The 27,954-nt window shown below is 40.5% G+C and overlaps 1 protein-coding gene and 1 long non-coding RNA gene across 3 annotated transcripts in view; one reads left to right on the forward strand and one right to left on the reverse strand.

Annotated features, from left to right (window-relative positions):
- RGS6 (regulator of G protein signaling 6) overlaps nt 1-27,954 on the forward strand; it is a 307,970-nt gene that overhangs the window by 234,310 nt on the left and 45,706 nt on the right. Inside the window, exons 12-15 of one of the 2 annotated variants that reach the window (XR_009152572.1) lie at nt 354-415; nt 2,337-2,447; nt 4,626-4,751; nt 26,445-26,609. Coding sequence is in view for 1 of the 2 variants with exons in the window: in XM_058161946.1 (XP_058017929.1) it covers nt 354-415; nt 2,337-2,447; nt 4,626-4,751; nt 26,445-26,631 (486 nt within the window). In the remaining variant the exon portion in view is untranslated. Of the gene's footprint in view, nt 1-353; nt 416-2,336; nt 2,448-4,625; nt 4,752-26,444; nt 26,632-27,954 lie in introns of both variants that reach the window. The other variant, XM_058161946.1, reaches the window with a different exon arrangement.
- Nucleotides 10-27,914, reverse strand: LOC131187560 (uncharacterized). Its single transcript, XR_009152584.1, has 3 exons — nt 27,662-27,914; nt 18,750-18,947; nt 10-131 (listed from the first exon to the last, which is right to left on the reverse strand). It is a non-coding gene; the product is annotated as an uncharacterized LOC131187560 (long non-coding RNA).

A 27,954-nucleotide genomic window follows, 5' to 3' on the forward strand; every position in this document is an offset into this window, starting at 1 on the left:
TATGTGCGGGGGATGTTCAACTAGTAAATCAGCTGAGCTCTATCCTTCATCCTTCTTGCCACCTTCCTTTTGGTTCTGCATGGTTTATATGAGGATAGCAAAGTTGGAAGGGCCTTGGAGGTCTTGGATATCTGCAACATAGAGAAGAGAACAAATTTACTTAAAGTTGATGGGGGAAATGCCCTCTAGATATAGAGCAGAATACTTGGATGCATTGGATTAGAGTCCATATCTTTCAATGTATTATGATGCGAATCATGTAAACTACCAAATAAAATCATTGGCATAACTGCCCGTCTATGCAGCTGCATTAAGTTGTTTCTTCAAGAGCTATTTTCTTTTCTTTTCTTCAGATATCGTTTCTGAATGTTCAAATAGACAGGCATTGTTTAAAAATGTCTAAAGTAGCAGAAAGGTAAGCACTCCAATCACGTTATTATCACTGTTGTTGCTATATTTTCCCCTCCAATATTTGCAAAAGCATGTTTTCAGACCCCAGGAATTAGTTGCCAATTTATGCATGCTTTCTCTCACTAATATGTGCTGACTTAATAGATTATTTCAACAGCTTGATCCTAATTTGCAAACAAATTGTTTTAGAGAGTTTGTTCAAACCAGGACTTTCTACAGTACTTCATGTCCAGTATATTTTATTGCAGCAGGTGTCTCTATTGCTGTTTCAAAACAACCATATAGATCAGAGCAACTGAGTTATTACATTCTCAAACAAAATTACCAGTTTCCCTTATTGCCTTCTTGAGATATAAGATTAATGAAAAGCTTCTACAAATAACAAAAATGCAATTTAGAGTGACAATCTAAAGCTGTTTTTGTACTTCACACGCACAACCCACACAACTCAACAGACTTTTCCATCATCTTGAAATAATCAGCCCATTACAACTAAGCTTTGATGAGAGAGAAAAACATACGATAAAATGAAAACCAAAAGTGCTTGAGATAAAATAAAGTTAGATGGAATACCAAACTATTGTTTACTGTCATGTGCATAAGCATCAGACTGGTTAAACTGGTTGTCCCCTCCCTTTTCCACACTTTCTCTTGTGGATACTTGTCCACTTGGAGATCTGGAGATCATCTAATCTAAGCAATGCTTTTTAAAAACATGACCTCAGCCATAAACCTGGCATATTTGTCCTTGCTTATTTGTCCGCCAAATAATCTCATCCTAGTTACACTATTTATGTATGTACTGCATCCTTGAATTGTTAGGTAGATATACAAGTATAGATAACTTGAACTGGAACAACCTCTAGTGACTGGTATGGAAAATGGCATGTTAAACTGCTCTGAATTCATTCCGTTAATTTGTAAATATAGTTAACCTACATTTCAGCATGTCAATATTGATATAACGTGGGCATGGTTTCCTGTGGTGTACTTTATTAATTCTGATAAACAGAAGATCAACATAAACTAATTATGTCTATGAACCAGCAATTGGAGCTCTGCAAAATGAGCTAGGGATCTCAAGAGTGCACGTTTCTGTATTTATTTATTCACTTACAACTATTCGATATGCACAATTAAGAAAACAAATGCAATTGCTGGCCTTTTGCCATAGTAAGAATCCATTCATTCAAACAGTAAATGTGAAAATGTGGCAGAATAACAAAGGAAATCATACACAAGCAAAAACAAATGACAACCACACCACACCCAAATGAATTAAGAAAACCACCAAGGAGGAAACTTTAATGTGGCGAAGTTAAATCAACACAATCAATGTTTAAATGGACTTTAAAGAGTCTTCAAACATCTGGTGGATTCAAAATGTTCTCGCCTGACACTGGAAAAAACACAAATCATTGAAATAAACCATTTGCATTGAAATACCAATTGCATTGTTCTTGCAGTTATTTTTGCGTTAGAAAGCATTCCATTCACAGTGGCATTGTTCATGCAATTCCAATAGCCTTTGCAACATTCCTTTTTCTTTCCCATTTTTCCCCATTGCTTCATTTGCTGCATGCCGTATATCCCAAAGTGAAAGCTTTTCCCTCTTCTGACTCCTAATCTGTAGTGCTCGTGAAATGCAGTTATAATGAAATGAGATCAGACAGTAAGGGCCAAAACACCCTGAAGTTCAATTGCTAGAACTTCTGTTAGTTATGAAACATTGTGTTTCTGGTGCCTGGTGATATGCGGTAACATCATCCTTTCCATGACAGATTCAAGAAAAAACAACTTCTCATTAGGAGCAATGGTTTTTTTCTTATTATTATTATTTGCATTATTATATGTATAGAGATACAGTGGATTTAAGGCATTTTAAAACTTTCCCAGTGTGCTTGTTTTTCTTTTTTATGTTGCAGTTTAATTGCTTATTCAGAGCAGTACACGGATTATGATCACTTTATAACTCCTGCGGAACCCTCTAATCCCTGGATAAATGATGACACTGTGTTTTGGGACTTAGAAACAAGGTAAAAAAAAAAACCAACCACTTTTTAAAGGGTACTTCATTCTGTTCTGTATTAAGAAGCAAGTTGTGTGTGACAAAAACTCAGTTGCATACTAGATGGCTTCAAGAAGTTGAAATGTTCTAGAGGACTTTATTGCTTCCAGAAACAATATTTGGTAAACCTACACCAAATCTCTTATGACATAACAATGGCAAGTTATATTAGAAGAGTTGGCATGACCAAACCAAATGGCATTTAACCCTATCCTTGCTAGAACGCGCTCTCTCTCTCTGTATGTGTGACCATTTTATCATGCTCTTATAACATTTGCCGTCATTTTATTCTGAACTTTTCAAAGACTGGTAAGGCATGACAATATTCATTTGCACAAAGTACTTTTTTTTTGTGAAGAAAATAAGCCCCACAACATTTATGACTTGTCATGTATTATGAGCTGTGGTTATGAAGAAGTGCTTTAAAAACAAACTATAACCTTGGTTTATCATACATTAGCTAATTTAGGTCTCTTCTGAATTAATGGTTAGTTTGTGCTTAAACAACTATTAGTCCTCCAGGTAAAGAGTGCAGGGAAGAAAAGTATCTGCATTGCTCCTATAGAGCAAGGGTGTCAAACTCAAGGCCTGGGGGCTGAATCCGGCCTGCAGGATACTTAGATCTGGCCCACAGGGCCATCCTGGAAACAGCGAAGGACTGGCTCGTGGTGCTTCTGCCAGCAGAATTGGGCTCCTTAGCTCCATTTTTGGCTGCCACGGCCTCCTGCAACCCTCTGCCAGTGAAAAAGGAGCTTAGGAGGGTCACGTCATGAGGCCATGGCAGCTGAAAATGGAACCCAGGAGTCTGTTTTCGCTGGCAGAGTGCTTGAGCCACCACAGGCGCCCCTTACAGGAATCACGTCAAGCTGGCCACGCCCACCCCAGCTCCCTGAGATCAAACACAACCCTGATGCGACCCTCAATGAAATTGAGTCCCCTGCTATAGAGGATACAGATGCCTTTAATTTGAAAACAAAGGTGACCAGAAATAAATCTGTTGGAATGCCAACCAAAATTATGACTAAAAGCTCTAACTGGCTGTGGTCTGTCATCTGTGAAACTTTGATGGCTGAATACTTTAACGATGGTTAACATTCAGTCATGTTTAGCATGTTGTGTGAGGGTGATTTATATAAGATTGAATCTAGATCAGGGGTCTCCAATCTTGGTCACTCTGAGACTTGTGGACTTCAACTCAGCCAGAGCTTTGCTGGCTGAGGAACTCTGGGGGTTGAAGTCCACAAGTCTCAAAGTGGCCAAGGTTGGAGACTCCTGATCTAGAGACCTTGAAGGCATGTTCGAGACACAGAGTGCTCATACTGCAAGAAAGTTTAATGTGGTCCCACACCTCCAGACCCTGAGAAGTCAGTAGAAGTTATTTCTCCACTTCCATGAGGAAGAACTACCACCGATCAAAGACTCCACAATCCATGGAAAAGCAATTCTGTATCCATGTAACATTGCATACTATACAGGTAGTCCTCAACCTACAACAGTTCATTTAGTGACTGTTCAAAGTTACAATGGCACTGGAAAAAAGTGACATGACTATTTTTCACACTTATGACCATTGCAGCATCCCCATGTTCACGTGATCAAAATTCAGCTGCTAGGCAACTGGCTCATATTTATGATATGTTGCTGTTTCCCAGGGTCATGCGATCATCTTTTGCCACCTTCTGACAAGCAAAGTCAATGGGGAAGCCAGATTCACTTAACAACCGTGTTACTAACTTAACAACTGCAATGATTCACTTAACAACTGTGGCAAGAAAAGTTGTAAAATGGGGCAAAACTCACTTAACAAATGTGTCACTTAGCAACATAAATTTCAGGCTCAGTTGTGGTTGTAAGTTCAGGACTACCTGTATTTATGACAGTTAATATCTACCTTTTATTCGTAAGTACTACCTAGTCAATGTGTCTCTTTTTTCAGGCGTTCTAAAAGGGAAATATATCTTCAGTTTTCATACAGATTCCTTTCCTCTCATAAATCAAACAGGTGTTTACAAGCATTTTTTCCAGTTTCATTAATTTAATGCTGCAAGAAGTTTTCAGTTGAGCCACTCCAAATGAAGATTTGAAGGTTTGACAAGGAAAAATATGCTGATGGTCGCAATAGTTTCCTCTCTGTCCTTTTACTTAGCAAAGAACCTTCCCAGCATCGAGTCAAGAGATGGGGCTTCTCTATAGATGAGGTATTGAAAGATCCTGTGGGCCGGGACCAGTTTCTTCGATTTTTGGAATCGGAATTCAGTTCTGAAAACCTCAGGTAAGAAGCTTGATATACAGCATTCTAGTGGTTGGGGGTGTTGTGGTCCGCCAGCGGCCAGCAGATTCAGACAGTGAGGAGGTTGGGGAGGAATGTGGGCCAGTCCTGGAGTCTGGGGAAGGCTCAGACGAGGGCTCTGCATCGGAGGCAGAGAGGGGGCCAGGGCCATCTGATAGGTATGTGCTGCCTCCAGAGTCTCCGGAATGTGACATCAACAAGGCAGAAGAACAGGGGGAGCCTGTTCTCAGTGCGTGCATGTGCAGAGCTGTCAGGAGGCAAGAACAGTTAAGACAAAAGGGGTAACTTGGGACTGAGGCTTGGAGATGATTGACTCCTCCCGTAAGACATAAGAGAGGAGCAAACGGACGTGAGCCTTTGTTCATTCTGGTCGGTTCAAACTCTGAGAAGCTCCGTTTGACTGTGCTCTGTTTGGCCTTGCATTTCAAGGGAGATAAAGGTGGGTGTTTATCAGCATTACCTTGAAAGACTGTGGCAGACATCTGTTGGACTCTTCACAGAATGTTCGTGAATTATTACAAGCTGTGAATGACCATTTAAATAAAAGAGGGTTTTTTGGGACAAAGCGTGTGATTTAAGCTTTCTCAGGGAGCCTAGGTCAGAACAGGGGGGTTTCACACCAGGGAAGCATTCACTGGCCTCAAAAATAAGGGCTGAAGGGGAGAACAACAGAGGGCTTCTCAAGAAAAAAATACTACCTTGGTCTATAGATTATTTAATTAACTTGAATGAATGAGTGTCATCAAGTCAGACTTGACTTCAGATAACCACATGGATGGTTGCTTCCCATTTGGATGTCTCTCCAGTAACACCCTACAGCACTTCAAAGGGCAGTTTGGAGAGCCATAGAGTCCAAATGACATTTGCAACCATCCTTATTCAAGGATATTTTGGTGGGATTTGGAAGGAAGGAAGGAAGGAAGGAAGGAAGGAAGGAAGGAAGGAAGGAAGGAAAGAAAGAAAGAAAGAAAGAAAGAAAGAAAGAAAGAAAGAAAGAAAGAAAGAACGAGCTTCCCAACCATGAGGAAATTTCTAATAGTTTTAAGATGACTAATCAGCATAAAGAAAATGATGAGAAAGTGAGGTTTGTGAACTTAGTGAGCAAGGTGGCTAATATCTTTGTCTCCCAGCTCTCAGACTCATAGAAAAGTGCTATCCTGTGGTCTCCTCGTGAAGAGCAGCTGTCCAGAGCACATGTGGTCAATCTCCCGTCCTCTCCTTATCTGGACCAGTTTATTCACCAGTTTCTTGGTCTTTGCTATGCTCTACTTTTGTAGAAGTATCTTCAGTTTGCCATATCTCCTCCAGAAGTTCCCGGCCACTAAAAGATTTCTGTAGATATTCACAAGAGGCGGTGTTTCGTGTAAAAATCTGATTTTTCACAGTCTCAATCATTTCTCCATTATGTGTTAGCTTTTAATGGTAAAAAGTACTTTTTCCTGATAAACTGGGTAACACATCAAAGCACTTGAATCCTCTCTGTAATGGCTATTGCCAGCGAAAGAGTTGGATGGTGCCCACATCTTTCAAGTATAAGGAAACATGGTCAAAAGAATTTAGAAGGCTAACATCCGATAGTGCCTTTTCAGCAAATAATTTGCAGAAGGAATGTTGATTCCTTGCCCTCAAAGAGAAAGCCCAATTGACATCTGTAACAGACGTCTTAAAATTGGAATCCCATCTGAGGTTTTCTTTAAGCCTCATTGAAATGCACTTTGTGCATATAGATCTAATCTGCAGTGTGACCATAGGAAGAAGCAGTGGAATTTTGTATACAGGTAGTCCTCAACTTACAACCATAATTGAGCCCAAAGTTTATGTTGTTAAGTGAAAAATCTGTTAAGTGAGTTTTTCCTCATTTTATGACTTCACTGCAGTTATTAAAAATAACATGGTTGTTAAGTGAATCTGGTTTCCCCATTGGCTTTGCTTGTCAGAAGACTGAAGTTCGCAAAAGGCGATTACATGACTTGTGAACACTGCAACTGTCATTAATGTGAGTCAGTTTTCAAGCATACAAATGTAAACCACCATGGGGATGCTACAACGGTTGTAAGTGTGAAAAATGTTCATAAGTCACTTTTTTCAGTGATGTTGTAACTTTGAACGGTCACTAAATGAACTATTTTAAGTCGAGGACTACCTCTACTAACAGCTGTATGCACACAACGTGTTAACCAAGTCAGTTACAAACCCAGTAGCTGCATTTATACAACATGCTAAGCTTGCTTAACTTAGCGTTTGTTAAATCTTTGGTAGCTTAGTATTTATTTATTTATTTATTTATTTATTTATATTTTTATCAAGCATGTATTAGATCAGGGGTCCCCAACCTTGGCAACTTTAAGCCTGGAGGACTTCAACTCCCAGAATACCCCAGCCAGCTTTGCTTTGCTGGCTGGGGAATTCTGGGAGTTGAAGTCAACCAGGCTTAAAATTGCCAAGGTTGGGGACCCCTGTATTAGATAACAGATATAAGTATAAACATGATTATGACTACATGAAATGGATACGAATAAAAGGAAACATTAAGACAGGGATGGTAGGCACGCTGGTGCGCTTATGCACGCCCCTTAAAGACCTCTTAGGAATGGAGTGAAGTTGACAGTAAACTAGTCTAAGGGTAAAGTTTTTGGAGTTTGGGGAAGAAACCACAGAGTCAGGTAGTGCATTCCAGGCATTAAGAACTCTGTTACTGAAGTCGTATTTTCTGCAATCAAGTTTGGCGTGGTTTACCATAAGTTTGAATCTATCATGTGCTCATGTATTGTTGTGGTTGAAGCTGAAGTATTTATTGACAGGTAGGACATTGTAGCAGATAATTTTATGTACTACACTTAGGTCAGACTGAAGACAGCGAAGTTCTAAGTTGTCTAAGCCCAAAATTTCAAGCCTGGTGGCATAAGGTATTTTGTTGTGAGCAGAGGAGTGGAGGACTCTTCTCGTGAAATATCTCTGGACTGATTGTATTACTGTTCAATATGCAGTGAGGGTTTCAGACAGATGAACTGTATTCAAGAATTGGTCTAGCAAAAGTTTTGTATGCCCTGGTTTGCAGTTCAATATTACTAGCGAAGAAGCTAAACAAGATTAGGTTAACAACTCTTCATGCCTTAATGGCAGTGCTGTTACAGTCAGCTCTGGCACTTAGATCATTTGAGATGAGTACTCCAAGGTCCTTGACAGAGTGAGAGTCGTCTATGAGGCCGTATCCACCCAGCTTGTATTTTGTGTTCTGATTTTTTTTTTGCCAATGTGTAAGACATAGAATTTGTTGGTTGAGATTTGGAGTTGCCAATTGTTTGACCATTCTGACAGATAGTCAATGTCTTTTTGTAGGGTAGCAGCATTATCGGTGGTGTTGAATAGTTTTCCATCATCAACGAAGACAATGCAGTTGCTTATAATATGATTGCAAAGGTCATTTATGTAAAGTATAAAGAGTGTGCTACAGTATATGAATGAAGGATATTCCATGAGTTGATAGTTTGGGGCGTAGACCTGAAAATGGAACATTTCAGTAACCATATTAATTTGTGCAAACACAGACTCTGAATCGAATTCTAATTCACAGACTAGACACAGGCCATTCCTCTATTGATTTCCTTGCAGGACTTGCTTTATTATTGTCAGCATTAGGCCGTAAGAGACTGACAACTCGGCTCTCTTGTTTAGCCAAGGCAGATGCTCTGAAGGCATCTGCACAAGCAGAATATAACCTGTGGATCTTCCAAACTTGTGTTTGGGATGCAGGAAGCTTAGTACAACTGACCATGAATCCATTTATCTCAAATTTGCCAGCACTGGCTGGCAGCAGCTTAGCAAGAGTCTTACCTGGAGATGTTGGCAATTGAACTGGGATCGTTTCCATGCAAGGGTCATGTTTGGTCACTGAGCCACAGCCTGGCAGGCCCTCTGTATATGGTACACAGGTAGTCCTCAACTTACGACCACAATTGAGCCCAAAGTTTCTGTTGCTGAGTGAAACATTTGCTAAGTCAGTTTTGCCCCATTTTAGGACCTTTCTTGCCACAGTTGTTAAGTGAATCATTGCAGTTGTTAAGTTAGGAATCACACTGTTGTTAAGTGAATACGGCTCCCCCTCCCCCCATTGACTTGGCTTGTCAGAAGGTTTGCAAAAGAGGGTCACATGACCCTGGGATATTGCAACCGTCATAAATATGAGTCAGTTGCTAAGTGTCTGAATTTCGTGACCACGGGGATGCTGCAACGGTCGTAAATGTGAAAAACGGTCATAAGTCACTTTTTTCAATGCCATTGTAATTTTGAATAATTACCAAACAAACTATTGTAAGGACTACATGTAATTGGGACATTGCAAACGTCATTTCCTCAAGTTCTTTCTATAGCTCTCCCTCATCTTGCTATGGTATTTACCCCTTTAGTTTAATTTTGGCTTTTAGCAACAGTGATGAGTGCTTTTTAAAGGCCGCCTATCTATGTAGTGAGAGTGTGAATACAGTTTTCTAAATAAAGAAACTGAGGACTGACGTAAGATTAGTTTTCTTCCCTTCAGTGCAGAATGGACCCAGTTTATACCTCCAACTTCTGTACCCAATGTGCATCCACTAGAATAGTCTTTCTCAAAATATGCTACAAGGACACTTGAGGATCCCCCAAGACCTGCCCCCCACTGGTCTGCAAAAATCAAAAATTTTGCTAGCTTTTGTTGAAAAATAAAGCAATATTAAATACCATCAAACACTCACGAGAAGTGATATTGACAGTGAATGTGCCCATTTTAACTTTGCATTATGCATTAACGCATTAACCTATGGAACAGGCCGTACGGGTCTGGATGGGGAGAAACAGGCTCAGGCTCAATCCCTCCAAGACGGAGTGGCTGTGGATGCCGGCACCCCAATACAGTCAGCTGCAGTCGCAGCTGACTGTTGGGGGTGAGTCATTGGCCCCAATGGAAAGGGTGCGCAACTAGGGTGTTCTCCTGGATGGACGGCTGTCGTTCGAAGATCATTTGACGGTCGTCTCCAGGAGAGCTTTCCACCAGGTTCGCCTGGTTTGCCAGTTGCGCCCCTTCCTTGATCGGGATGCCTTATGCACAGTCACTCATGCTCTTGTTACCTCTCGCTTGGATTATTGCAATGCTCTCTACATGGGGCTCCCCTTGAAGTGCACTCGGAGGTTTCAGTTAGTCCAGAATGCAGCTGCGCGGGTGATAGAGGGAGCCACACGCGGCTCCCATGTAACACCACTCCTGCGCAGGCTGCACTGGCTGCCTGTTGTCTTTCGGGTGCACTTTAAGGTTTTGGTCACTACCTTTAAAGCGCTCCATGGCTTGGGGCCTGGGTACTTACGGGACCGCCTACTGTTACCCCATGCCTCCCACCGACCCGTACACTCACACAGAGAAGGATTTCTCAGGGTGCCGTCCGCCAAGCAATGCCGGCTGGCGGCCCCCAGGGGAAGATCCTTCTCTGTGGGGGCTCCTACCCTCTGGAACGAACTTCCCCCTGGCTTGCGCCAAGTGCCTGATCTTCGGACCTTTCGCAGTGAGCTGAAAACGTATTTATTTACTCACGCGGGGCTGGCTTAAATTTCAAATTTTATATTTTTAAATTTTAAATTTCTAGATGAATTTTAAGGGTTTTTTAGATTTTAAATGTTTTTAAATTTTCGGCCAATTATATAATAAGTTTTTTAATTTTGTTTTAATTGTATATTGCTTGTGTTCTTATTTTTGGCTGTAAACCGCCCTGAGTCCTTCAGGAGAAGGGCGGTATAAAAATCTAATTAATAATAATAATAATAATAATAATAATAATAATAATAATAATAATAATAATAATAGTAGTAGTAGTAATAATAGTAATAATAGTAATAATAGTAATAACGGCTTGCCTTCAGAAGTTATGAGTTCTCCATCACTGGAGGCTTTTAAGAAGAGACTGGACAGCCACTTGTCTGGAATGGTATAGTTCTCCTGCTTGCAGGGGGTTGGACTAGAAGACCTCCAAGGTCCCTTCAAACTCTGTTATTCTGTTATCTTCTGTTAAATATTGATAAATATAACCCCATACAAACAAAAGCTTTTTTGATGTCCTTTAAAAGTTGCAACAGATCTTAAAAGAGAGAGAAAAAACTTTTAAGAAATACTGCACTAGAACAAATAAACAGAGAAATGAGCCTTCACAATGTATATTTTATGTATGATAAAATTTAGTGTGGTGGTTAAAACGTTAAACAATGCTACGCTTCAATGATTAATTGCCTAGACATTGAATATAGCTCTTTTTAACATTTATATTTTGTTTTACTAATATAGATGAACTGTTAGTATATATTTCTAGTTTATATATGATATGCCATACACTAAATAAATAAAAATCAGTTCAAGTGCCATTCTTTCTAAACTGGATTGATTCCATCCATCCAATCTGGTAAATTTCAACTATCATGATCACAGATAATTCTCAGAAATACCTTTCTTCTTGTGGCCTTTCTTCTGAGTTATTACCATTTCTTGAATTCATTCAGACTAAGAGAAAATTTAGAGAACAGCTCCTGCACATTATCTCAATGAAAGACGTCTTCTTCCAAAATTTTATCTCAGCGTGGTTTAATCATTGCAGGTGGAAACATGCTAATTATATCAATTCATTAATCTGCCCATCACAAAGTTCTTTTTTTAGGACTAGCTTCAGCCGCCTTCTTTCAGCACTTTAGTAGAACATAGAACCATGATGGCGAACCTATGGCATGCGTGCCCAAAGGGGCACGCAAAGCCATGTCACCCAGCACACGTAGCCTTGCCTGTTTTTCTTCCGGGTTTCTGGCATACAAGCGCACGTGACAATCAGCTGTCCGTGTGTGCAGCAGTGCCAAAAACCGATGTGCACATGTATGCTGGCCAGCTGATTGTTGGGTATGCATGTGTGCCAGAACCCAGAAGTTCAGCTTTCAGTGCCAAAACAAGCCTATGTGTGCCCACTGGCTTGATCGTTGGAACCCAGAAGTTTGGCTTTTCTGGAGTGCAGCCCCAACAAGGGCACAGGTGCGCATACGATGTTTCCACGCGACCTTTTCGGCACTCGGTGCTGACAAAATTCGCCATCACTGACATAGAACATAGAACACAGAGTTGGAAAGGGACCCTGAAGATTTTCTAGTCCAATTTCCTGCTTGAGCAGGATGACCCTATACCAGCTCAGATAAATGATTGTCCAGTCTCTTTTTAAAAGCTTCCAATTTTATTTTATTTATTTATTTATTTTTCTACTTTTATACCGCACCATCTCCCGTAGGACTCAGGGTGGTTCACAGGCATATTAAAAATACAACAATAATAAATAAGCAATTTAAAACCCAATTAAAACAAGATATTATAATCACCAAATCACTAAAACGGTAAAAAACCGGTTAAAACCCATTAAAATTGACTAAAATATTTTATTCTTAGGCTAGTCCAGCTCGTTGAAATAATAAAGTCTTCAGTTCACGCCTGAAGGTCCGGAGGTCAGGGAGTTGCCGTAACCCCGGAGGAAGTTCGTTCCACAGGGCCGGTGCTGCCACAGAGAAGGCCCTCCCCCTGGGGGTCGCCAACCTACATTGTTTGGTCGATGGCACCCGGAGGAGGCCCGCTCTGTGGGAGCGCACTGGTCGTTGGGAGGCTATCGGCGGCAGAAGGCGGTCTCGTAGATACCCCGGTCCTAAGCCATGGAGCGCTTTAAAGATGGTGACCAGAACCTTGAATTGCACCCGGAAGGCTACCGGCAGCCAGTGTAGGCCGCGCAGGATAGGTGCTATATGGGAGCAACGCGGTGCTCCCTCTATCACCCGCGCGGCCGTATTCTGGACTAACTGGAGCCTCCTGGTGCTCTTCAAGGGGAGCCCCATGTAGAGAGCATTGCAATAGTCCAGGCGGGAAGTGACGAGGGCATGAGTGACCGTGGAGCACCCACAAAATGATGGAGCACCCACAAAGACTGAAGGCAAGTTGTTCCATTTGTTGATGGCTCTCACTGTTAGGAAATTTCTCCTTAGGTTGCTTCTCTCCTTCTATCCATTGTTTCTTGTCTTGCCTTTTTGTGGTTTGGAAAATAGTTTGACCCCATCATATTTGTAGGAGCCCCTCCAATATTGGAACATTGCTATCATGCCTCCCCTAGTCCTTCTTTTCATTACATTCGATATAGCCAATTCCTGTAACCGTTCTTCATATGTTTTAGCTTTCAGTGCCCTAATCATTCTTGTTGCTCTTCTTTGCATTCTTTGAGATGGAAAGTCTTGGAGAGAAAAGGCATTAGAGATAGAAGGGAAAGGAGACAAGTTGGCTATGGAGCTTCAGCTTACATAGAATAGAATAGAATTTTATTGGCCAAGTGTGATTGGACACACAAGGAATTTGACTTGATGCATATGCTCTCAGTGTACATAAAAGAAAAGATACGTTCATCAAGGTACAACATTTACAACACAATTGATGATCAATATATCAATATAAATCATAAGGATTGCCAGCAACAAGTTATAGTCATACAGTCATAAGTGGAAAGAGATTGGTGATGGGAACTATGAAACGATTAATAGTAGTGCAGATTCGGTAAATAGTCTGACAGTGTTGAGGGAATTATTTGTTTAGCAGAGTGATGGCCTTCGGGAAAAAACTGTTCTTGTGTCTAGTTGTTCTGGTGTGCAGTGCTCTATAGCGTCGTTTTGAGGGTAGGAGTTGAAACAGTTTATGTCCAGGATGCGAGGGATCTGCAAATATTTTCACGGCCCTCTTCTTGATTCGTGCAGTATACAGGTCCTCAATGGAAGGCAAGTTGGTAGCAATTATTTTTCTGCAGTTCTAATTATCCTCTGAAGTCTGTTTTTCTTGTTGGGTTGCAGAACCGAACCAGACAGTTATAGAGGTGCAAATGACAGACTCAATAATTCCTCTGTAGAATTGGATCAGCAGCTCCTTGGGCAGTTTGAGCTTACTGAGTTGGCGCAGAAAGAACATTCTTTGCTGTCCTTTTTTAATGATGTTTTTGATGTTAGCTGTCCATTTTAGACCTTGCGATATGATAGAACCCAGAAATTTGAAGGTTTCTACTGTTGATACTGTGTTGTCAAGTATTGTGAGAGGTGGAAGTATGGAAGGGTTTTTCCTAAAGTCTACCACCATTTCTACGGTTTTGAGTGTGTTCAGTTCCAGATTGTTTTGGTTGCACCACAAGGCTAGTCGTTCGACCTCTCGTCTATATGCGGATTCGTCATTGTCTCGAATGAGACCAATCACTGTTGTGTCATCTGCGAACTTCAGTAGCTTAACAAATGGATCATTGGAGATGCAGTCATTGGTATACAGAGAGAGAAGTGGGAGAGCACACAGCCTTGGGGGCCCTGTGCTAATTGTACAGGTATTTGATGTGATCTTGCTTAGCTTCACCTGCTGCTTCCTGTTTGTTAGGAAGCTTGTGATCCACTTACAAGTCTGTTCCGGTACCTGTAGCTGGTTTAGCTTAGTTAGAAGAATGTCTGGAATGATGGTATTGAATGCTGAACTAAAGTCTACAAAAAGGACCCTTGCATAGGTCTTTGGAGACTCAAGATGTTGTAGGATGTAGTGCAGAGCCATATTAACAGCATCATCTGTTGATCTATTTGCTCGGTATGCAAATTGCAAGGGGTCTAACAGCGGATTCGTGATGGTTTTCAGGTAGGAAAGCACTAGCCTTTCAAAGGTTTTCATGACTACAGATGTTAGAGCAACTGGTCTGTAGTCATTCAGTTCCTTGATGGTGGGCTTCTTGGCACTGGGATGATGGTAGGCGTTTGAAGCAAGAAGGAACATAGCACATCTCTAGTGATTTATTGAAAATATGGGTGAAGATGGGGGCCAATTGGTCAGCACAGACTTTTAAGCAAGAAGGAGTTATCTTGTCTGGGCCTGGAGCTTTTCCTGGCTTTTGTCTGTGAAATAGGTCCTGCACTTCCTTTTCTGTGATCACTAGGGGTTGTGAACCCAATGAAATGGGGTCAGTTGTAGGAGGCTTGGCTGTTGTTGGTGTGTCTGAGATGGGGTTGTGGAGATAGGTGGCTGTAGTTTCCTTTCAAACCTGCAGTAAAACTCATTCAGGTCATCTGCCAGTTGTTGATTACCTTCAGCCTGGGAAGGAGGTTTGCCATAGCGGTGATATTTTAAGAGTTTTCCACATGTTTGCTGGTTCATTTGCTGAAAATTGATTCTTTAGCTTTTCAGAGTAGCTTCTTTTTGCTGCTCTTATCTCCCTTGTTAGTGCATTTCTGGCCTGATTGTACAGCATTTTATCACCTTTTCTGTAGGCTTCCTCTTTGGAATGTCGTAGCTGCTTAAGTTTAGGTGTAAACCAAGGTTTGTTATTACTGTGTATTCGCAAGTTCCTTGTAGGTACACATAGGTCTTCACAGAAGCTGACATATGATGTTACAGTATCTGTGAGTTCATCCAGGTCTGCAGAGGTATCTTTAAAAATATTCCAATCAGTGCAGTCAAAACATGCCTGTAGCTTTAATTCTGATTCCTCCGTCCAGGTTTTCACTGATTTAATTATTGGTTTTATGGCTTTAAGTCTTTGCCTGTAAGCAGGTACAAGGTGAATCATGCAATGATCAGAGTGTCCTACAGCTGCACGTGGTAACGACCGATAGGCATCTTTTAGTGTTGTGTAGCAGTGGTCTAGAGTATTCTTGCCTCTGGTGGGACAATTGACATGCTGAAAGTATTTTGGTAGTTCTTTCCTTAAGTTTGCCTTGTTTAGATCTCCCAAAACAATGGCCAGTGAATCAGGGTGTTTGGCTTCAGCCTCCATGATTTGGTCAGCTAGAGTTCGTAATGCCTTGTTTACACAGGCTTGTGGTGGGACATAAACAGCAATTAGAAGAAATGAGGAAAATTCACGAGGCGAATAGTAAGGTTTGCAGTTGATAATTAGAGTCTCTAAATTGTTGTCACAGAATTTGTAAATTATGTTAAAATCTTGACACCAGGTTGAATTAATATATAGGCATAAGCGTCCTCCTTTCTGTTTACCAGATGTTGCTGGAATCCTGTCTGATCGTTCAATTTGAAATCCTGGAATGTTCAGGCTGCTATTTTCAATTGATTCATTTAACCAGGTTTCAGAGAAGCATAGGACTGCTGAATTGCGAAAATCAGAATAGTATTTGTTTAAGAGGAGTATTTCATCCATCTTATTTGCAAGTGAGCGTATATTTGTTAGGAAAATTGAAGGCAGAGGAGTTTTAGTGCGAGTTCTTAGCTTGATTAAGATCCCAGATCGTTTACCTCGTTTCCTTCGTTTCCGTCGTTTGGTTTTTTTAGTAATCCATGGCTCCGTGGGAATTGCCTCCTCCTGTGTTAGAATCTCCTCCGTGTGTGTAAAGACAGGCGGGGGTGAGATTAAAGAAAGCTGCTCCTTAAAGAAATGTTCCTTAATTTTTAGCAGATGGTCTCGTGAGTAGGAAATCCGTAGTGAGTCACAGAGAACAATTAGAAATAATGAAACAATTAGAGAGCATTTCACCGAGGCAGCCTTCGTCGGCACCATCTTAGGAAATGTGAGGCAGATTACCAGTACCTTATCAATTAACAATTCTAATGTATTAAGAAAAATCATTATGTTTTCTGAGACCTTTTAAGATGACCTGCAAATCTTTTGGTGTGAGTCCAGCAACCTCTTGGTCAACAGTAGTGTTATAATTCAGTTTTCCAAAATAGACTTTTTGGGGTCTGTTACACAATATCCTGGAAGACTGAACTACTCCGATACAATTTTGTCCTTGTTTTGAGTCCTAAGGTCAAAACGGTGTCCTTTAATTATTTTGTACAACATTTGTCCTATTTGTCCTCATAGAATATTGAGAGACTTGAGGGGTCTTTGTTGCTCTCTGAGCTTGGTTGTTTTCTTGCAGATGTTTTGTTACCCAAAATAGGTAACATCATCAGTGCTAGTGCTAGAGAATGCTAGACCAGGGGTCTCCAACCTTGGTCCCTTTAAGACTTGTGGACTTCAACTCCCAGAGCAAAGCTGGCTGAGGGACTCTGGGAGTTGAAGTCCACAAGTCTTAAAGGGGCCAAGGTTGGAGACCCCTGTGCTAGACAGACTTTGCTGACAGATAATTAGAGAAATATCACCTCTAATCTTGAGTATGAACTTGTTGGGGCCTGTGATAGTACTGTTGGTGAGAATGGGAAAAATATCTGGGTTTGTTTCAGGGGCTGGTTCCCATTGTCCTGTTTTGTGTTTTTTGTCTTTTATTTTGCTAGTGAGAATCTGCTTTAATTTGGATGGTTGCCTAAGCTGCAGGTGACTACCCAGTATAGTTCTGGGTGTGTGTTTTTTTTTTCCATTTCTGTAGTGTGCCTTTTAATAGGTCTTTCTTGGGAATTGGCCTGGCTCTATTGATTTGTCTATTGATCTTGTTAGGTGGGTCTTTCTCTCCCCTGACTAGCTGATTTAATTCTATCAGTTGAGCATCTTTCTCAAATGGGTGAGAATAAATGCAGTTGTGGTGTTGAGCCCGGCTATAAATGATAGATTTATATATCTATCTGTCTGGAACCCATACCTCATTTCAGAAATTAATACAATTGAGCGTGTCCAGAAATATTTTACAAGAAGAGTTCTCCACTCCTCTGAATACAAGAAAATACCTTATGCCACCAGACTTGAAATCCTGGGTTTAGAAAACTTAGAACTCCGCCGCCTTTGACATGACCTGAGTTTAACTCATAGAATCATCTGTTACAATGTCCTTCCTGTTGAAGACTACTTCAGCTTCAATCGCAATAATACACGAGCACACAATAGATTTGAGCTTAATGTGAACCGCTCCAATCTTGATTGCAGAAAATATGACTACTCTGTTCAGTAACAGAATTGTTAATACCTGGAATGCACTACCAGACTCTGTGGTCTCTTCCCAAAATCCCCAAAGCTTTAACCAGAAACTATCTACTATTGACCTCACCCCATTCCTAAGAGGTCTGTAAGGGGCGTGCATGAGAGCACAAGCGTGCCTACCGTTCCTGTCCTAATGTTCCCTTTAATTGTATCCAATTTGTATAGTTATTACATATTTATGCTTATATATATGCTTGTATATCATATAGTTATTTCATGCTTATGTCTATATATACTGTTGTGTCAAATAAATAAATAAATAAAATAAATAAATTTGGTAGCTTGTTCTGGTTGAAGCTGGAGGGGAAAGATATGCGGTGATCTGTAGGTTTCCATATAATGTGATATTTATGTAACCATTGAATAGTTTTATGGTGATATCAAGGAAATGGACTTTCTGTAGATAGACTTAAGATTAATGTTGGATTGGATGTTGTTAATGTCATGATCATGTTTTATGAAAGATTCATTTCCATGGGTCCAGAGGATTTAAAAAAATGTCATAAATGAATATTAAGTAAAAGAGGTATACAGGTTAAATGTTGGTTTAAGTCAATCATGAAGTTATTGGCATCCGTTTGTAGATGAGACCTTTTATGAAGTGTCTTCAAAACAAGTTTAAATTAATTATTTAACTCCTCCCCACTCCTAAGGGGGAGTCAACACCAATTACAACTGTCCCTTACCTTTTCCCAAAACGAAAGTTGTAAAAGAATTGGAGAATTTTCAAGGCGCTCTTTAATTTTACTCTTTAATCCTGCTCTCTGCCCCTTTTCAAAAGGACAAGAATATTGGGCCTCCCAGTCCAGGAATGCTCTGGAGCCGGGGTCTCCAACCTTAGCAACTTTAAGACTTGTGGACTTCAACTCCCAGAGTTCCTCAGCTAGCTTTGCTGAAGTCCACAAATCTTAAAGTTGCCAAGGTTGGAAACCCCTGCTCTGGAGAATCAAAGCATAGTCTCAGCCATAAACAATGCAGAGTTTGCTACCCCTGAACTGGTAAATTGAAGTATCTTGGCATCAGTCAATACACCTCAGCAGCATTTGGAGAATTAAAAAATATACTTTACCGAGTGAAGGGCAGATGGGTGAACAGGAGCAGCATTAGTGAACAAAGTCCAAAGCTTACTGAGACAATAAAGCAGTAAGCGCAAGAGGGGAGCAATTATGGAAGCACAGTTTCAGGGACGAAAGATGGCCTCATCAAAATTCTGCAGCCAGGAGGACTAAGTGAGCAGTCGGCTGCGGGTTTTTGAACTTTCACAATCCTGTGGGAAAGATAAGCTATTTCAGTATTTTGCCTATAGCAACAAAATGCCCAAGGTCAATCTTGAGGGGAACCTTCACCATCTGTCTCTGGACTTTTATCTTCTTTTGTATATCACAAAAATCCATAGGTATGCCGCAATGATTAAAATTCTCCTTCCCTTTTCTTAATCTAGGAAGGAGCAATAATTTGACAATCTTGAAGCTAAGCAGAGGGACATTTGGGAATGTAAAAAAGGGAAAAACTTTTAAGGCCTAGCAATGAGAAAAGAGGTACACTTAAATGGAAAACTGGAATATAAAGGGAGTTTTATTTCTTCAAGCAATTTTCCTTAACTTAAAACAGATGGTTGTTTGTAGCATTCTTTATTCTAACTGCTAACTATATTCTGAAAACATTACGAGGTTTTAAATATAATAAATGTTTAAGAAATATAATAGATATAGAAATTGTTGGAAGAAATATCCAGACAATCTCCCGGACAATCTGGGAGAAAGGCACTAGAGACAAAAGGGAGGCTGGAGGTTGATTGGAAAAAGGGTCCATTTACTGATGAACAGAAGCACATATTTGTGGTTCTGATGCAGCTGGCCACATGGAGATGAGAGTAGGGGGTATTTATACTTTCTCTTGGGCTTTGAACTTGAGCTTCCTGTTCAAGAACATGGATTCTGTTGGCTGTTGTCAGACTCCCATGGTGCCATGTTACAAATCCTAGGAGTTTGTCTGAGCTACATTTGGTTGAAGTTTGGGCTGATGCAATGAAGGGACTTATTGGGCAATTCCTATTTTGGCTGAGGGCTAACCCTACCTTTGTCCAGACCTTGCTGCATGGAATTTGCTTATGAATAGAGCTATCTCTTTATCTCTTAAGTGCTGACATCTGCTGTGGGCTATTAAGAAAGCTGGGGGCTATTAAGAGTGAGTCTGCTTCCTGCCTCCAACAAATCATGTTTCTCCATTTCTCATCCAGGGAAATATAATATTCTGCCTTTTTTATATTTCCTAAAATATTTCATTCTTTTAGGAGAAAGGTGGGTGCTAACTTTTTACAATGTGCCCAGATAATATAGGTTTTCATTACTATTAAATTCTTTCTGCTCACTCAGTGTTATTTAAATCCTGTTTGCCCTTTTCTTATGTATTCTCAGCCTTTTCTTTCTCTTCTAGTCCCATAATTTTAGTTTCACAGTTTCACAAAAGTAGTTATTTTATCACACCCTGGTCCAAAATATTTGGTGTAGACCTAACTGATATTCCATCTTTCTCTACAGTAGCTATTAGAAAAAAAGAGGAAGCCATTTTGCTGGGAGGCTTAGGGGAGACAGTAGACCAAGCAGATCATCTCTCTTTCGGAGCTTCTTAATATCCCTCTGAATCGTGCTGTTAAAAGAGGAGATAAATGGAGGCATGTACCCCTGGCCATATATTCTTCAAGTTTATTCTTTCTCCAAAGAAATGTGTGATTGTTTTGTCTTCCCAATTTCCAGACTGAAGCCAAAGTAGATACAAGAAGTTTCATAAATGATTAATTTGTTGGAAGTGTAGAATGATGGAAAGAACATTTATGCATAAGATATGTGATTGTGTCAATTACAATACATAAGCTTCTTAATGTGGCTTGTGGGAAAGTAATACAGTTTGAGAATGTGAATGGGATTTTGAATTAAATTCCAGATTTTGGAAATTAACACTATATGAGGAATTATGGGTTTATCCAGCAAATGTACCAATAAGTTTATTAATTTATTTAAATTAGAAAGATAATGGTACTCCAGTTTTACAATCTTTAGTTAGATGCTCATTCTCTGCTTATGAACTCTTACTGTAACAGAAAGACTAGTAAATATTATTCCATGTTCTCAAGGCTTAATACTATGTTTGAAAACTGAGCTACTTTTATCTGTTTTATAATATGTCCTTATTTCTTTTATGTTTTTGTTTGCTTTGGGGTTGTTCTTTTGCTATCTTTTTCTGTAAATTCTAGCAATAACAATACTTTCAAAAAGGAAATTATTAATAATGATACAGGTTATGGGTTGCAGGTAAAATAAATCCATCATGGAGAACTCCGTATAAAACAGCCATTTTGTTTAAAACAAAGGTTTACTCCAAAACCATTAAGACATTCAGAAAAGAATATGGAATATTTAAATAGATAAAATATGTTGTTGTTAGTTGCGAAGTCATGTCCGACCCATCGCGACCCCATGGACAACGTCCAGGGCCTTTCTGCCTGCCTGCCCTCTACCATCCTCTGGAGTCCATTTTAGCTCAATAAAATATGTAGTTCCCTAAAAAAATTACCTCTGTCCATGAATATAATTTTAAGCAAGCGGCATAACCAGATATTATGCAGATTGGCCTCCCTCAATAGATTGGCCTCCAGATTTATTGGAATATAGTCCCTATCATCCACAGTCATTGGGTGATGGGTAATATATTCCAAATGAATGGGAAGACACAGAAGAAGAAAGATTTTTGCAAGAATAAATAAATCAGACAAACATTGCTATCAGGTTCCTGCAGTCTAAAATCTTCCATAATAGACAGTGTGGAATATACACTTACTTGTGTGCTTGATAAGCTTCGAGTTATTGGTGGGCAGGTGGAAGGATCAGAGTTGATTAAACATTCCAAAGTCTTTGGGTTCTTCGCCACTAGAGGGTGTACATGCTCCATGGGGACTTATGTCTGCCAAATAGCAGTGAAAACTGCATGATACTGAATGAGCGACATCATATCCCAAAGACTTGATGCCAGACAAAAACCAAGCATGGTGTTTGCAGAATTACCTGCAAGCATTCACAAATAGGATGGGAAAATGTTGCTCTTTAAAATTCCTAATGAAAAACATCCCGAGGCCCTCAGAATCCCTTGGCATTTGAATACTGAGCATGACTGGCCTTAAGGTTATTCTGCAGCTCCAGACCAGGTGGTGCCCTCTAGGTTGGCTAAGGATTATATGATTGAAGCCCATCTAGTTAGGGACAAACTCAAATAGGATGAAATGGCTGAATTTGCACATTGGGCTAAGCTTTATTGCTGAATTTCATATTGTTTTGGCTTTATACTATATGCAAAGTCAGACAACCGTACCTTGGTTGACACATCATCAATAAAAAAAACCAAGGCTTACTGCAACATGAAGTCTTCCCTCATGTTTAGCAGTTTAAAAGAAATACACCCAGTAGCTTAGAATCCTAATATCTTTATGTACATAATTTTTCCTTCTCACTGATAGCTACATCATGCTCCAAATGGCACCTTCGTTTCTTTGCAAAAATTTTTCACAAACTAAAAAGACTTTTTTTTGCCTCCAGGCATTTAATAAAACATTTAAAAAAAGATTACTTCTCTGCTTCCTGTGTTAACAGTATCCACAACTTAAATATTCCAAGAAGTACAGTATTTCATTTGTGACATCAGAAAATGCATATGCAGAAGTGGTCTATTCCCAGTGAATTGTAAGAAGGCCTAGTTTGGCTGCAAAAGGCCATCTGGGAGCCATATGTCAGATGTTCAGAGCTTCACCAATCAAGTGTAATAAATAAATACGTTTCACTGGAATTTTATGATATATAGCCCAGCCAGGTCACAGAAAGTGCATTATGTTAGGCTGCCCATTTGCAAAGACAGCATTGTTGGTAAAATAGTTTATGTCGCTCAATATAGTGTATCTGTGTTTGTGAGTGGTGTGTATGCGTGTGTGTGTGTGTGAGAGAGAGAGAATTTCAGTATATGTTTATGCATTCATATATGTACACATATATGCACACAAGACATAAGGAATAAGTACTACTTGATAGTTTGTGAAGTCAATGTGAAACTCAGATGGCTAATAAGCATTTCTGTGTTCCATAAATTCAGTCATAATTCACCCATGGAAAACAATGGAACTTTTAAACAAGCTTACTCTGGGCTGAGGTCAGCCAATTCTGTGAACATAGAAGGTATAGAATTTGATCCTTGGTGAATTTGCTCACCTGGGAAGGCAGAAATGGAAACAAGTCCTCCATTCTAAATATTTACATATTGCTTTCAAAAGGATAGAAATCATTCAAGGGAGTGATCAGCGCAGTAGAAAATGCAGCTCCTTCTGTTCATTTTGAAGAGGATTTCACAAATGCTTTGCTCTTTTTCTTCCCTTTCTTTGGTATCCCTGGCCCCAAACAAGTATTAAAACGAAGGCACTTCTAGGTGTACAAAGTTCCCTAGCACTCTTGTGAAGGTGCTAGTCGGGGATTATTTCAGAGGTGTTTTTTTTTTAAAAAACCCACATTTTTCACACTTCCAGACCTGTTGAGGGGTATTCTCAGAAAGCAGTGCTTTTCTCAGCCATTGCATTTGGGTGGTGCATATGAAGGAAATGCGCCACAGAGGCCAATCAGTGGCTTCATATATATCAAAACAGATGGCAGATATGCGCTAGGTAACCCACGTCTCCTATTGTGAAAATCACTTTCAGGGACAGGCAGCATGACAATGACCCACAAACAGCGAGTAAACTACAGATACTGTCATTTAACACTCATATTCTCTCCCCGGAACACTTGAAATGGCATTTATATTCTCCTTATTAGGTTTTGAAGCAGAACTGGATCCACTTTGGTTTGGTTCCTGTGATCCTCCAGTCCAGCAGACTTCGTTGTCTCTGGTTTATGTTATATCACGTATGTCCCTGAGATGACTTTGTAGATGACTGTTTTCTCCTGGCTTCCTCAGGTTGATATTTTAGCCATTGTAATAACAGCATAGCTTTGTTCTGGGTACTAAGGCTCCTTTCCTTCACCTGGTGCCCTCAGTTGTATTTAACTACAATTCCCAGAATTCCTAGTCAGAATGGTTGCCGGGGGCGGGGGAACCCAGTTAAGACAGGCTACACTAAACACTTTATCTGATACCATGCCAGGCTGTGCCCATGTTCTCTGTATTTCATTCTCTATATGCTGCCAAGAAAAGCTCCTACATACAGTAGTTTGTTCCAGAATCTTCCAGGTTTTTTTACAAATGTTTGCCAATCACATTCCTATGTTGCCGTTTATGGAGGGATTCCTACAACAGTATATTTAAGCTGATTAGGGGATTGGTTCAGAGGTGGTATTCAGCAGGTTCTGATCAGTTCTGGAGAACCGGTAGTGGAAATTTTGAGTAGTTCGGAGAACCGGTAAATACCACCTCTGGCTGGCCCTGCTCCCATCTAGTCTCTGCCTCCCAAGTCCCAGCTGATCGGGAGGAAATGGGGATTTTGCAGTAACCTTCCCCTGGAGTGGGAAGGGAATGGAGATTTTACAGTATCCTTCGCCTGCCATGCCCACCAAGCCATGCCATGCCCTGCCCATCAAGCCACGCCCACAGAACTGGTAGTAAAAAAAAATTAATCCCACCACTGGATGGTTGTCTGCTGGTTTCAAGTTTTTGTAAATAGACAATATAAAATATTTGGATCTCTAAAGTGAGATGCCTCATAATTGATCACCACCATTGACCTTTGTACTGTTTCTTAACTTGACTAGCTTATTCTGTGGGCTCTTGCTTTCTGGTTGCCATGGCATGAAGGAGAAGGGGGAGAACTGGACAGTTAAAACTATGGGCTGTTTTTAAAAGGCTATGGTAGCAGGTCTGCCTGAACTTTCGACCAATAGTTTTAATGCTGGTTTGAGAGATTGTTAAGAACAGGAAGTGGTAGCGTATAGACATTTTTCAAGTTTTTCTAGTGAAGAAAGCTCAGGCCAAGCTAGATCACTGGCAAACATTTTTTTCTCTTTGTGAATGAGGTCCATAGTTAAATTGGAGAGCGAGAAATCCTTAAGATTTTACTGGAGGAATAAAGAAAGAATCATCTGATGAAATGAAGTGACAAAACTTTTGGATAAGCATTGCCCCTGAGATGCATACAAAGTAGAAATCTCCCAAGATTTTCCAGGTCCAATTGCTGGTTTAATATACATGGATAGTCATCTAAGGGTTGTTATGTGCAAGTGATTAGTCTCAGATCTGATAGCCATATTTACCATATTCTTGTAACGCCTCTGACTGGGTTTGTATGACACACAATGTGGTTACTTTTATACAAAACTAACCAAATGGGCTGTCTTCACAAAATGCTGAGCTATTCCACCCTTTCTCCCCCCAAAAAAACTAATCAAACTCGAAACTAACCAAGCTTTCCATTGCAGCAAATGCATTTGCTGGACGTTTGACTACTTGCTGTGTGAATGCATCCACTGTTTTATCATAGAGCACGTTTGTATCTAGTTGCCAGGAAAGGTGTAATAAGAATTCATAAATAACTAGACAGACCCACAAAGAAATGGCAAGATAGAAGAAAGAGACAAAAAGATTAGGTGGATATACTCATGCTTGGCATGCCAAGGATATTGGGCCCAACTCCTACTCATCCAAGTAGTTAATGCCATTTCAGAAGGAGAAAATGCAAGTTGCCATAAATGGGGCAAAAGAACCAGTTGCTGTGAATGTCCACTAGGTGTCAATATGGCTTTGTCCATGCTCCCTTTAAAATACTTCCTCGGGAACCAAAAAAAGACATTATATCTAAAACTTTTGTGAGTAACGCATCCAACAAACGGTGAAAAACAACAATTATGTAGGATAATTATCTGAAAAAATCAACTTCTAGCAAACTCAGGGCAAAAATCTATATGGTCACTGAGTGTTGACAAATTGATGGCAGATAATCAATCAATCAATCAGTCAGTCAGAATCTCCTGGCTATGATATTGCTATGGTGATGAAGAGTTTTCCTTTCAAACTTCCTTTGCTTAAATAGAATAGCATAGGATTAAACCCAAGTGATCTTCAACATGTTTAACATGTAATGTTAAAAATATTAGACTGAATTTGAACCAGACCGACTTTTTATGCCTGAAAGAATTCCTTCTCTTCATTGATTACTCTGGGATTTGACACAAGATACTTGCTGGAAGGAGAAGGTGGGGAGACTATATTTCAGTTTGTTCTTAGTAAGCATATCAAAAGTATATTGTCGGCAAAATAGCTCTATTTTGTTTCTAATTTTATAGGGTCTCTGTACATGATTCTAAAAGCGATGGAGAGGCTGAAATGCATTACAAATGCATGGAGAGGCTCTAAAGTATGATTTTTCTCTCAGAATCACTCAGAAATTACAACATGCTAATGGGTCTGGCAGTGGCTATTTGGATATCAGTTGTCCCAAAGGTGCTTTTTCAAAAGGCAACTGGACTTTCTGTTTTTTCTTTGAAGACGTTTCTCTTCTTATCCGAGAATCTTCTTCAGCTCTGACTGGATGGTGGGGGAATGGAAGGATTTATACTCCTTGCAGAAAGTCCAGTTGCCTCTTGAAAAAGCACCTGGATGACTGAGAATCTCCATAGACATTTGGATATCAATTGGATATTGGCTGTAAAAAGATTGGGCTAAAATTAACCTGAATCTTGCTGGTGCAGGTGACTCACTTTTCTGGGATACATTTTCTTTCTTTGTTGACTCAATGCAGGTTTTGGTTGGCTGTCCAAGATCTCAAAAAACAACCCCTGCAAGATGTAGCGACCAGAGTAGAAGAGATCTGGCAAGAGTTCCTCGCTCCCGGGGCCCAGAGTGCCATCAACCTGGACTCTCACAGCTATGAAATAACAAGCCAAAACGTCAAAGACCCAGGGAGGTACACATATGAAGATGCACAGGTTCGGACTTGGATGTCATTTCTAATAGTGCAATAGTTCCCAAAAGAGGGAAATGCAGCTTTTAAACTGAAAAAGTCTCCCTGGAAAATGCATAACTTATTAATATGTAAAGTGGAGATGCTTCAGTCTCAATCAGGAGCAGAAGCAGGAATTGAATAAGAAAATTTATAAATTATTTTTTTAAAAAAAAAAGATGATAATGTTTGGTACTATCACCTATAGTTCCTTAGAGCAGCATTCCCCAATCTTTCTGGGTTGGCGGCCCCGGGGGGGGGAGGGGGAGTTAGGGAGGAGAGGATAGTTTTTGTGAGGGGCATGCATGCATACAGTTTTGCGAGGCTACGAGCACTCACCACTCATGCAAATGGGTCTGCATGTGCTGGCCCACCACTCACATCGCCCAGTTGCAAATAGGCCATGGGCCGGTAGTCAGTGGTGGAATTCAAATAATTTAACAACCGATTCTCTGCCCTAGTGATTGGCTGCGTAGGCATGGCCGTGTAGTCATGTGACTGGATGGGCGTGGCCAACTCAATGTCACTCATCAAACCCACCCCTGCCTCCCGGCCACTCACCTCAAAGGCCTCAACAAGATACAGTTTCCCTCTATTTGTATTTGCTACTACTGAACATCCAAAATACACTATTTAATCCTATGTATATATGCCATATGTATACATACACATTACATAGTATAGAGTGTGTATAGGCACACACTTAGGCACTATATATACTGTATGTATATGTACACAGAGAGAGAGAGAGAGAGAGAGAGCTCTTCTAAAACTATACACATTCAACCTCACACACCCAGTGTCCACTTTCTGCCATACATTTAATTATAACTTCTGTACATTACAACATTACACACATTTTCAGATTTACTTCCCTAGCCTTCACATGACCATTAGAGCCAGGAGATGTCATGGGCATTGCCAAGGAATTCTGTGCAACGAAGTGCAACACAAGTGTGCAACGAAGTGCAACAAAAACACATGGTTGGGGCATACACAGCCATCTTCCCCCTCACCTTAATGAAGCTGATGTCCTCAGCATACTAGGAGAAGCACTGGCAACACATGTTGAGGCCGTAGTTGCCATCCATGCCAGTTGGAGGATACTCAGCTGTGAGAGGAAGAGAGGCCGGATGAACCGGACTCAGACATTCCCTGGCTCCCCTCATCCCAGAAGCACCAACCTCACACTCTCCCCTCTCCGCTAGCAACCACCCCCTTCTCCATCTCTTTCCCGCTTCTGGACAATCCTGTGTTCCCTGCTGCTGCCATTCTGGAGGGTAGGAGGCGGCTGGGAGGCCAGGCACTC

Source organism: Ahaetulla prasina, chromosome 1 (assembly GCF_028640845.1).
Source record: "Ahaetulla prasina isolate Xishuangbanna chromosome 1, ASM2864084v1, whole genome shotgun sequence".
NCBI lineage: Eukaryota > Metazoa > Chordata > Lepidosauria > Squamata > Colubridae > Ahaetulla > Ahaetulla prasina.